At 47.7% G+C, this 12,500-nt stretch overlaps 1 protein-coding gene across 1 annotated transcript in view; it reads right to left on the reverse strand.

The window, feature by feature from the left end:
- Positions 1–12,500, reverse strand: part of LOC307238330 (ephrin type-A receptor 3-like) — a gene marked incomplete at both ends in the record, with an annotated part of 92,223 nt that overhangs the window by 59,382 nt on the left and 20,341 nt on the right. The window contains 3 exons of the mRNA XM_080011262.1: positions 8,987–9,338; positions 9,430–9,537; positions 11,058–11,258. Coding sequence (XP_079867388.1) covers positions 8,987–9,338; positions 9,430–9,537; positions 11,058–11,258 — 661 coding nt within the window. The remainder of the gene's footprint in view (positions 1–8,986; positions 9,339–9,429; positions 9,538–11,057; positions 11,259–12,500) is intronic.

The raw sequence follows: 12,500 nt of genomic DNA on the forward strand, positions 1-12,500 counted from the left end.
TTTAGTAAAACGGGAACCGTTGGGATGGTAGTTGGGAGTTTGCGGTACTGAACAACAAAAAACAGGAACTTCTTGTTGATCTGTCCTCTCGCTGTTCTTTTCCTCACTGGGATGAACGCTCACGATTTGCATAATTATCGTTAATAATCTTTTCTTTTTTTTTTTTCCTGGGCGGGTCTGGCGGGAGAAGCAACCGGGAACTCTTTGAAGGATTCCAGTTTCAGGAGGCTGCAAGCCTCCAGTAAGTGGTTCCTCCTTTAGTGGCTGTTCCTCTGTGGACGAGCGGCTTATGACCACTGGCGCGCCGTAACAAATTGTCCCGCTTCCCATGACTGAATGCGCGGCTGCCTAGCCCGTGCCAACGCACGTACGTTCACCTCGTCAGCCCGGCAGTCCTGACAGTACATCTGGAAGCCATCTTTGAAATCAGAGGGGGAGAAAGAGACAAAGAAGGGTGAGGCGGGGACTGATGGTTAAAATTTGAGACGGAAGGGAACGGGACGGAGAGAACGGGTCAATGGCTGACTTCCTGTCCCTCTGTTTCCTGTGGACTAGACTTGCCGGTCTCTAAATAAACAAAATAAAAACGTATTTCTCAGAGTGCAGAGATTATTCTTTCTTATTATTAATTATTCTACCAACGCAGCCTTTTTCCTCTGCTGGCACGCCTGTGTTTATCCCTAATTGGAACTCAGTGGCATATGGAACACATCCAATTAATGACAACTTCACCCAAAGGCCACAAGCTCCCCCTCTCCACTGCTGGCTATTTTCTTCCCACCTTCTTTCCTCCACCTCTCCCTCCCTCCCTCTTTCTCTCTCCTCCTTTCACTCCCTCTCTCCCACTTTCCGCGGGGGAATTTGGGGCTATATCAGGATGTGAGGAGTTGAAATGTGCATTGACCTGCTTTTTCTTTTTTTCTTTTTCTTCCTCCCCCATCGTTCCTTCGCCCTCCCTCTTCGGGTTTGTTCGCAGCGCTCGACGACGTGATCCGGCCCGGTGGAACGTGCTTGGCCTTTTTTCCTTCAAAGCGTCTCAATGTCATCTCCGGGGGGGGGGGGGGGCGGGGGCGCCAACTGTGCGAGAGGCCATAACGTCGCCGAAGCAGCCGCCTTTTGATGGGTGCTGCCAGGTTACGAAAGAGAAAGAGGTAAAGAGAGAGAGAGAGAGAGAGAGAGAGAGAGAGAGAGAGAGAGAGAGCGCGCGCACTGGGAGCGGCCATGTTGGAAGACGCAATCTGGGTCAGCGCAATGAGGGGAGGGCGGCTGGCTTTTGGGCGGGAAGGATGGGCACGAGAGCCTCCGCCGCCTTGAGCGTCGAGGAGGGAACGAGGGACGGGACCGAGAAAGGCAGGGAGGGTGCGAGACAGAGAAGAAGTGAAGAGAGAAGGAGAAGAAAGGAGGGCTGTCTAAACTTGCAATTAAAATCCATTTAGTGGACGATGTCAGGAAGAAGTATGTTTGCCTTATAAAGGTCATTTCACCAAAATGTTTCTCTGAAATGCAATACGTGCATTTTAATTGCACGTTTCAACAGTGTGGAGCAGTCTCTTCTTTTTTGACCATTTTGAGGACTCCCAGTGGAATGTGGATTGACAGCCAAGCAGACAGACAGACAGACAGGCAGACAGACAGGCAGGCAGTCAGGCAGGCAGACAGACTGGCAGGAAGGAAGAGAGGAAGACAAGGGGTTGGTCTGCCATTGGTCTATGAGTACGCTTGTCCTTTGACAACATCTGGCTAAAGGTAATAACACTTCAACAGCTTAATGCCCTAATGCCAGCAGCAGTGCGCGCACGCGCACACACACACACACACACACACACACACACACACACACATACACATACACACACACATACACATACACACACACACACACACACACACACTGAACAATGAACACTGTACCTGCTGTCTAAATCCTTCTGTTACCCACTGCCCCCCGAGCTATTTCCCAACACACACACACACACACACACACACACACACACACACACACACACACACTCATGCACACACACACAAATGCTACCATGCACCTCCATGCTCTCAAACTCCCTTAGCTATAACCTGTGTAGACCTGTCTAGAACCTGTGTGCTTGTGTGTGTGTGTGTGTGTGTGTGTGTGTGTGTGTGTGTGGTGTGGGTGTGCACTCATGTACATGCAGAAGGGTGTCCTTGACCTTCAAAGGTCTGTATGTGATCAACATAAAAAGTGCTCAGATGGGCTTTACTGACTCCCTGGCCACAGTGCAGAGTGCACACACACTGACACCCACTCACATGCAGATATGCACCAGCACACTGTATGAGGTAGTGATGTAGCTACGTGTTAGCGTGGCAATAAAGGAAGCCATTGTTCCCCACAGAGCTGTAAAGACACACACACACACACACACACACACACACACACACACACACACACACACACACACACACACACACACACACACACACACACACACACACACACACACACACACACATGCTTACAAGCTTGATGTCTTACACAGGTGTGCAGATTCCTCATTTCCTACATCTGTTCTCTGCTCAAAGCCCTTTATTATTGAACAAAGGTTGCTATCATCTCATGAGATGCAATTCGCACATGCACCATGTGCACGTGTGTGCAGGTGTGTTCACAAATGTGCACGTAGTGGTGTGCAGCTGCACACGTGGTACATATTTGCATATCTCTTTTATTCACATATTGTCTTTTATGCACATCTCGAGTCTTTGGTGTTATTGTTTTTATTGTCTGCAGGTCTTACTGCCTCGTGAGATAGTCCTCACGAGACAATCCTCATGAGATAGTCCTCATGAGATAGTCCTCATGAGATAGTCCTAACGAGACAAATCTCATGAGATAGTCCTCATGAGATAGTCCTCACAAGACAGTCCTCATGCGATAGACTACATGAGATAGTCCTTGCAAAGTAATCCTAATTCGATAGTCCTCACGAGACAGTCCTTACGAAAACGTCTTCATAAGATAGTCCTCACGAGACAGTCCTCTTGATTCAGTCCATCCTGAGACAGTCCTCACGAAACAGTCCTCATGAGACAGTTTTTAAGAGATAGTCCTTATAAGGCAGTCCTCATGATAGAGTCCTCATGAGACAGAACTCATGAGACAGTCCTCCTTTCCGTTACAAAACTCAGACAAAGAGAGAGAGAGATTCTGGTCAAATAATATCTGTGTTTATTGAGCTTAAAACCAATTGATAAGTAGTCTATATATAGAGTGACATCATCAAGGGTTGTAGATGTATAAGATTTTTTATTGAATATTCAAAATAAAATAAAAAACATTATGAATATTACGACTTGAAATCAAATAATTTCCGTTCGTGAACAATATGTAACAAGTGCAGCTGCTTTAATTAACATTTCACTGAAGTAAAATTTTGATCAAATCAAAAAAATATGCCAAAAATATATGGCAAGTAGGTCTTAATTATTCATCAATCAAGTTTGAGGTGTTGTCCGTCTTCGTCGGGACGTCCCGTCGACATATTTAACAACAAAATTAATATTTACCGTCTGGTGTGGGTCAGAACTTAAATACCCCAAAAATCGCCAAACTGTGGATGTATGTGTCCTTGGTGTCACATGTTATCATCTTTCTGTTTCTCCTCAGAGTTCTAAACGCTGCAGCTCTGTCTCCGCTCCATGTTTACTGTGTTTACAAGCACAATCTGTCCACGAGGGAGGAGGCAGGGCTTATTTCTATATTGACAAATGTTGATTGGTCAGAGGTGCAAGGTTACCTTTAGGTCGTCCAAACTGATTGGCTTTCCGTTGCAACAGCGCAGAAATAAACATTCAACATTGTTTTATCACTTAGCAATAATTCAAATTGTGCGGAGGGAATTATTTTCAATGGACATTATGACCGGAGAGATTTACTTATGTCGGACTTCAACCGATTTTCCCCCGTCGAAAACCGGGAATTACCGGGTAACGGAAACGCTGAGTCCTCACAAGACAGTCCTCACGACACAGTCCTCATTCGAGTACTCAGAGGATAGTCCTCACGAGTCAGTCCTCGCGGGACCTCAGAGAGTCAAGCCCCATGGTCTCTGGAGCTGCCCCCTCATGCCCGTAAGCCGCACGTTGTTTCATCCTTAATGCGGGAAACGTCAGCGTAGTCATCGCTCTCATCTGTTCCTCTGGTCGGCGGAGTTCGCTGGGTTCAGCGGGGAGCCCTTTCTGTGTGGCCACATAGTTTTGTGCAACTCCCGTTACAATAATAACAGCGTTGCCTTTGTATGAAAAATAATGTATCCAAGGAAACACTTTCAGCGGGAGGGAATGTGAATGTCAAGGGATCTTCAAAAAAGAACATTTCTCGGAGCCAGGACCGTGAAACATCGACAGCGGAAAATGCGATGACCCTTGTCCAACCCTGAACATTTGTATGCATGTACCAGCGAATGAAGCCAATGCATGAGAGAGAATATATTCAAGGTAAATTCTTTAAATAAATAAATTGGAAAAAAGGGAAGGGGGGCAGATTTGGATGCTTATTCCGTGATTCAGATGCGCTATTTGGTTGTCGTCCAATCTGAGAGAGGCGATGAGAACAGCGTGGTGAGCTCGGGAGGAACCGGTGTGAGAACGACAGGCTGTCAGAACTTTCTCCGTGGGATTTGAAAAAGGCTCTGGCTCAACTACACGTGTTGCTGGCGGCGTCGATCAGCATAGATGATAGACTAGACGAGGGATAGAAAGAGATGAGATAGGGAACACAGACAGACGGAGAGAGAGAGAGAGAGAGAGAGAGAGAGATAGATAAAGAGAGAGAGAGAGAGAGAGACAACCAATGGCCTTAAACACCTTGACAGTGACCTGTATCCAGATATTTCAGATGTCAATCATTTCATACTTTGGGGGAAGCAAAGCGAGTGGGGGAGGATCGAGAGAGAAAGAGTGGCGTGACAGAGAGACAGAGAGAGGGAGAGAGAGGGCGAGAGAGGGAGAGAGAGAGAGAGAGAGAGAGAGAGACAACTTGTGCATCGGTGATAAGTGTCTGTCCCTCTCCAGTCCGTCTCCTCCGGTCTCTCTCCCATCTGACGCATTAATTGGTGCTGTCAGACACACACCCACACACACACCCACACCCACACACACACCCACACACACACACACACACACACACACACACACACACACACACAAAACCTGTCCTTCACACGATGTACCCATAGGACCAAAAGCTGTGGAGGTAGGAAAGTAAAAAGTCACCATATTCCCCAGTAACATGATCGCGTGTGCGTTTGTGTGTGTTTGTATGTAAGTGTGTGTGTGTGTGTGTGTGTGTGTGTGTGTGTGTGTGTGTGTGTGTGTGTGTGTGTGTGTGTGTGTGTGTCGGCGCTGGATATTGTTATATAAACAGAGACCTCCACATGGGGTGGTGTTAGGCAGGAGTGAAGTGACAGGGGTGTGTGTGTGTGTATTGATTTATCTGTGTGTAGGGGTGCGAGTGTGTACAACATTGTACATATACGTGTTTGAGTGCTCATCTGTGGGCATGTATGTGTGTGTGTGTGTGTGTGTGTGTGTGTGTGTGTGTGTGTGCGTGTCTGTGTGTGTATGCGTGTGTGTGTGTGTGTGTGTGTGTGTGTGTGTGTGTGTTAGTGTGTTGCGTAACTCCGGCGGTGACAGAGCGGATGAGTGTGATTTCATGTGATTGAGCAGCCGAGCCGGGGCCACGGTAGCAGCGGAGTCCTCGCCTCTGGTGGTACGCAGGGGAAAAAAACAACAGAATAAAGAGAGGAGGAGGAGGAGATGTGAAGCGAGGTGGAGTCAGCCATTGCTCCGATTTCCCTCATCCCCCTTTTCTCTCGCTGACATTTTGAAATGTACTCTAATTCTAATGCTTACACGATCGCACGCAAGGGTATTTAGGTATTTAATATTATTTAAGTATATAATATTATTCAAGTATATAGTATACCTTAAGGGCCACATTGCAGTTTATTTAGATACAGTAAGATAAGACATTGAAAATAAAAACAATATGATACAAACCTAAAGAGAGAGAGAGAAAAGAAGAGAGATAGAAAAATCAATACAAATATTCAAATAAATGCCTAATTTCAGGTGGAGGAAAGACGAGGGAGGGGAGCGAAGAAGAGCCAAAGATATAAATGTTTAAATGGAGGGTGGGGTGGGGGTGAGGGGGTGGAGTGGGGGAGTAGCGAGGGGTGGAGGGGGGGTAAATATGGAGAGCTGGACTATGGAAGAAGAGGGGAGGGAAAGAGAGAAGCTGGTTTGGAAGAGAGGGAGAGGGGGAATCGGAGGGATGAGGGAGCCCATTATAGGAACACAGATCCAGGTTAGAAAATAGCAGAGAGAGAGAGAGAGAGAGGGAGAGCGAGAGGGAGAGAGAGGGGGAGAGAAAGAGGGAGAGAGAGAGAGAGAGAGGCCATAATTGGAGGTGTCTGGTGTTTGTCTGCACGACGCAGAGACGGTCGTAATGATTCCATTAGCACTTCACACTGGGAGCGGGAGAGAGAGAGAGAGAGAGAGAACGTGGCAGAAAACGCGCAGCTAAAATACTGGGTAAAAGTAAAAGAAAAGGAAAAAGAAGAGGGACGAAGGGGAATTGGAATGTTAAAAAAGACACAAAGAGAAAATACCGAGAAAAAAATAGAAGATAACTCCACTGCGTCGCTTGAGTGTGCAATCATCTGCTCGTGAGGGTGATGATGGTGATGATGCCTCTTCACGTTTTACCATTTTACCGTTCCCCCTCGCATCATCCCTCCATCTCTCTCTCTCCCCCTCTCTCTCTCGCTCTCTCTCAACCTCTCTCTTTGTGTGAGCGAACAAGAACGAGAGACCCCCCCTCCCCCCACAATGCATTAGCCGAGTGTGTGTGTGGGTGTGTGTGTATGTGTGTGTGTGTGTGTGTGTGTGTTCCCGACGGGGGACCTCGGCACTACACACCTTTTGTTTGGAGACGCTAAAGAGGACCTTTTAAAAAGCCTCGGCCCTGGTTCTCCCGGGAACACATTAAAGCGTCTCTCCGTGTCCTAAGCACCGTCATTACCAAGTCTTTCACATTAACAAAAACACTTCGTAACTTTTTTACCTTAAAATAACAGCTTCCAAATTATTTCGATGGTGCACTGACTTGGAGAATGGCACCTCTACCACCCCCACCCCCCACAACCTGTATTTGCACCATGTAACTTGTGGTGTTCAGGTACAAAACAGCGGGAAAAGTGTGTAACGCCTTAGCACTACATCACTTGCTTGATGTCTGGCTCCGGTAATAACTGTTTTTTGGCATGTTTTTTTTATTTTTATAAAACCATAAATTACAAACTTCAAGATGTACGCGCGAGTCAGACATTTTGACTCGCGCGTACAAGCCGATCCCGCCGGGGCACCAAAAATAAAAAGCAGCACATTGTTTTTGTATTATATCGTATGTGATACATGGTAGACACTGCTTAAACTGCAAAACACATACACGCATGCACACACAAACGTGCGCACACACACACGCACACACACACACACATGCACACACACATGCACACACACACGCATACACACACACACATTGACTCCTCTACTGACTGACTAATCTTGCAAGCAGAGGGTCTTGCATCCATCATCTGACCTCTGACCCCGGTCTGTCAATAAGACTCCATCATTACCTCTGATGGCCACTACAAACCACAAATAGACGCACACACAGTGACACACTCACACACACACACACACACACACACACACACACACACACACACACACACACACAGACACACACACACACACACACGCACCCACATTGTTATTGAGTTAAAGGGAGCTTGTTAAATGCGCTTTCCTTGCTCTCTCTATTCCCAGAGGGCAGATGGGATGCAGGCTTGAGACAGATAAAGTCATCTGGGTCAGGGAGGTCAGCCACTATGCTGTGTGATACAAGACTTTCAATAAAGTTGTAATACACTGCGGTAAATAAAATATGGCCACCTGTTCTAAGTTGCGTTTCCACCGCAAATAGTAGAAAAAAAAAAAAAAAAAAAAAAAAAAAGAAAAAGCCACCGAGCCGGATTGAGACGCATCCGAAGGCTGCGCGAGGAACGATCCAGACATGGCCGCGGCGATCTGTCATCGTGGGATTTCACAAACTCCCCCCAAAAAAGTAAAAGTACAGCCTGTTCTTGTTCATCCGTCTCCACAGCGCCAACTGCTTCCCAGGAGCCCGTCGAGCTCTCCAGAAGAAACGCCCAAATTACAATATGCGCGCAGAATTCGAGTGTCGTCCCTTACGAATATCTGCGAGGAGAAGAGGAGGGAGGCCTGCCAGAGCGGCTTGATTGTAGGGAGGTGTTAGCGCACGCGCACTATCTGTGGAGTTTTACAACTCAATCTGCTTCCTCAGGCATACCTCCTCCACTCCCACCGCACGCGCACATCAATAACGCCTTTTCTCTCTTCCTCGAAGACACACACACACACACACACACACACACACACACCGTTCTCCCCGGCTCGACAGGGAAAATGAGATATTCAGCTCAGACAAATACACGGACAGAAAAAAAGGGAGTTGCCTCGAAGCAACTCCTACCCTTTTCTCTGGCAGAGCCATCCCTGCTGGTTGAGGTGTGCAACTCTCTGTGAGAGCACACACACACACACACACACCCTATATTAATACCCAGAAATCAAAAGAATGCTATCTTTTGGTTGGGCTTTCGAAGGTCGACCGGTACGAGTTTTCCAATCTGAGCTGGTTTCTATTAACTCCAACGCACATTGTGAATTCATTGCGCTCCATTCATTACTCATGCACGACCACATCTTGTTTGCATGTCACGCACACGCGGGCCCACACACACACACCCACACACACACACACACACACACACACACACACACACACACACACACACACACACACACACACACACACACACACACACACACACACACACAGACCCCCCTCCCCTTTACTCACGTTGGCAGACGTCCTTGTTCTCCTCGTAGCCCGGCTTGCACACGCACCTCCCGATGGGCACCAGCCAGCCGCCGTCGGCGCTGCAGTACATCTTGGGAGCCTCGAACTCCTCAGAGGCGTTGACGCACGCACCACGGACCTCCACCAGCGCCGAGTCCCCGCCGGTGACGGTGTCGGGGAACTGGGCCAGGTTGAGCACGGTGACCGGGCACTTCTTGTAGAACACCCGAACCGAGACCAGGGCGATGCAGGCGCCCAGGTCCTGGAAGGCCAGGTAGAAGCCCTTCTTGCTCAGGTTGCTGATGTCCCGCACCTCCGTGTTCAGCTTCAGCACGCGGTCGCCGACGTCCACCTGAGAGGACGTCGACGCTTGTTACGTTTGGATCGGAGGAATGAGGGAAAAAAGCATTGATCGAGTGGTTTGTTTGTTGGGATGTCCGCACCTGCGTGAAGCTCTCGTCCGCGGCAATGGTGTCAATCTTGACGTACTGGCTTTCCTTGATGAACCAGAGGTTGGCGTTGTTGGACTCATAGAAGTACATGTTGAACGTCTGCGAAGCACACGCGCACGCACTAATTTCAAACTGGAGAATCAAGAGTCCTCAACAGCGTGAAAACATCTTTAGAAAGAAAGCTGAACATGTGACGTTGGTCGATTTGTCTCGGCGGCAAATCAAGGCCACACTCTGGGAAAATTAAGTAGAAATGGCTTGTTACACGGGCAGTACCCACTAAGGTACGCACATTCTACTCCTGGTGTGGGCACTTATTTGGTATCCTGTACCTCACTGCTACACAATGGTATCGATTTTGGTACGAATTCGACCTTTACTGCCTGCGTAACAAAGCTTTTGGACCTTCGCAAGGTACAGTTCTGTACTTTCTTTTCACAGAGTTTACCTTTCATAGGCCCTTGCACTACAGGAGAAACTCCATTTGCTTCAGCTCTCCCTGTCTGTAAAGTGCTTTAGTGCATAATGTAATCTAGACAAATGCACAAAGACAGAGACAAAGCGGTGGAAAGGAATAGAGAAGGAAGAAAATGTCCGAATACACGAGTGGTAACCTTCCACTCTCCACTCAATCTATACAACACATTCTCACATATACTCTGAAAAATCCCAACTACTGTATGTACTGAGCAATCGTTGACACACTGCATGTTTCGTTTGTTTTTATCTAAATGTGAAATATTTATGAGTATACCCTGAATGCATGTGAAAACCGGGATATCAAACACTCAACTCTTGTGAAATTCCCCTGGGTGATCAATAAGATGTAAAATCGTATCTTATCTGATCTTATCTTTATAACTAAGCAGTAATTCGGGTTGTTTTGGCACGGAGTCAATATTACTTAAATAACAAGCTGTCTTCTTTGATACTGTTTTTGATTGGCTTTGATGTTGGTAATTTGGAAAGCACCAAAAAACAAATTAGCTCCGTAATTAGATCAAATGTCTGCCGATGCCCCATAACTCAGCAAGCAGAGCAGGGCACCCAAGCTGCTCGACGGAGGGGGTGTTCGTCTCTGCGGCAAACGTAAACGTTCAGAGCTCTGAGAGACGCTTTAACTGGGATTAGTTATGAACGGCCTTTGTGCCTTTTCGCTGCACAGAATGAAGTCTGATCTCTTTGCCAGTACTCCTCTGCAGGAAGGTCAAAACGTAGTGCCAGCTCCAGACAAGCACCCTTGGAAGCGGTGGGTACTCGCTGGCTCGTCCGGCACTTCAGCTGGTGCTGTGATATTTCATCATTTACAGTAGGTCACTCAGTCATTTCAGTGGCTGATTTAGATCAGATAGCCATAGGCCTTCCGCACAGATGGTCTACATAAAATGACCATCTGATTATCGTGGTTTGGGTCTAAAGATGTCAGAGGAGTCGTCGGTTTTATTGTTGCGCTGAAGACAAAACTAAAGCGGAACTGGCGGAACGCGCCTTTAATGAAGCGGCACGGTGAAACCAAAACGTATCCAGCAAGCAAACTCATCGTGCGCTCGACTTTCCCATCTTAAGCTACACCTTACAAAAAAAAAACATACAAAGGTGTGTGTGGACGGTAACAACACCTCTTTGCAGGTTCCGGCTACGCCGGGAAGGCTGTTGCAGTCCCTGAGGGTGAACTTGATCTCGATGTAGACGCGCTGCGCCCCGTCACGGCTGATGTGGCGCGTCCGCAGCCAGTTGTTCTGGTTGGCCTCCATCACATTGCACACCTGGTAGGTCCTCATCGGCGTGTTCCTCTCGTCCATCACGCTGATCTCCTCCCACTGAGGGGAAGGGGGAATCATACCCGGCGAGAGAGAGAGAGAGAGAGAGAGAGAGAGAGAGAGAGAGAGAGAGAAAGAAAGAGAGAGACCGGGGAAGAGAAAGAGAGGCCGTCAGGTCTGCAGAATAGACAGATACATATACACTTGCCAAAAGCAAGGGATGCAATAGAGAGGGGGAGGAGAGGGTATGAAGAAAGGCAGTTAAACCAGAGGATAAGGGAGGAGATGTGGATAATATGCGAAGAGATAGATAGATTGATTGAAGGGAAAAAAGGTGAAGTGGTTAGGGCGATGGAAGGATCTGGACAGACAGGGTAGGAGCACGAAGAAGTCAGGGTCGGGAAGAAGGATCGATAGGAATAATTCTCGCAGCAAGACGGGTAAAAGGTGGGTCAGAGAGGAGACATGAAGGGATGGAGGGAAGGAGAGAGCGAGGGGAGGTGGACAGAGGAGGTCAGATTCGGAGCACTTGTGTTTCCAACCATAGCATCGACCTTAACTGTCCGGGCGGTTCCAGTCCAAGGCCAAGTGGATGTGCAACCAAGAGGAGAAACGTCCACAGGACTTCCCGGAGCGAGCAATACAAGGGGACGGCGCTGTCGCGGATTGACTTGTTGTCAACTGACAAAGAGGATCCCAGTTGGAGGATCGCTAATGGGAAACTGGGCCCCAGTTCAACGCAGTGTGGTTTAGACCTGAGCCAATCTGTACACCCTGTTTTAAAGTCTGGGCGAACGTGAACAATGATCAGTGTCAATATGACTGAGGGACTGTTTTAATCTATGGCGCACGTGTACGTACAGCGACGGTTTTTCATTTTTCAGGTTTTTTTGCATGTTTTAGTGCTTAAGAGGGAGCGAGAGAGAGAGAGAGAGAGAGTGAGAGAGAGAGAGAGAGAGAGAAAGTTAGGACAGAGCTACTTTGTCTCCAGTCATCTGCTGCCATCTGTTTCCACTTGCAAGCAGGACTGTAATTGAGAACCCTTCTAGCATGGGCAGGAAAGCATTACTATCCGTGGATACATACACTAACACACTCACACACACACACACACACATACACAGACACACAAACACTTGTGCACACTCAGACGTACTTAAAGAGAGAGAAAGATAGAGTGTTTCTATTTCTTAAGGAAAGGAAAAATAAACCAATGTGGTTTTGGAGATTCAAGATATCTGATCTACTCATGGGGTGACGCTAACTGCCAGTCTCACCTCTGGGACGTATAGAAGCGTGCAC

Source organism: Zeus faber (assembly GCF_960531495.2).
Source record: "Zeus faber genome assembly, chromosome: 12".
Taxonomy (NCBI): Eukaryota; Metazoa; Chordata; class Actinopteri; order Zeiformes; family Zeidae; genus Zeus; species Zeus faber.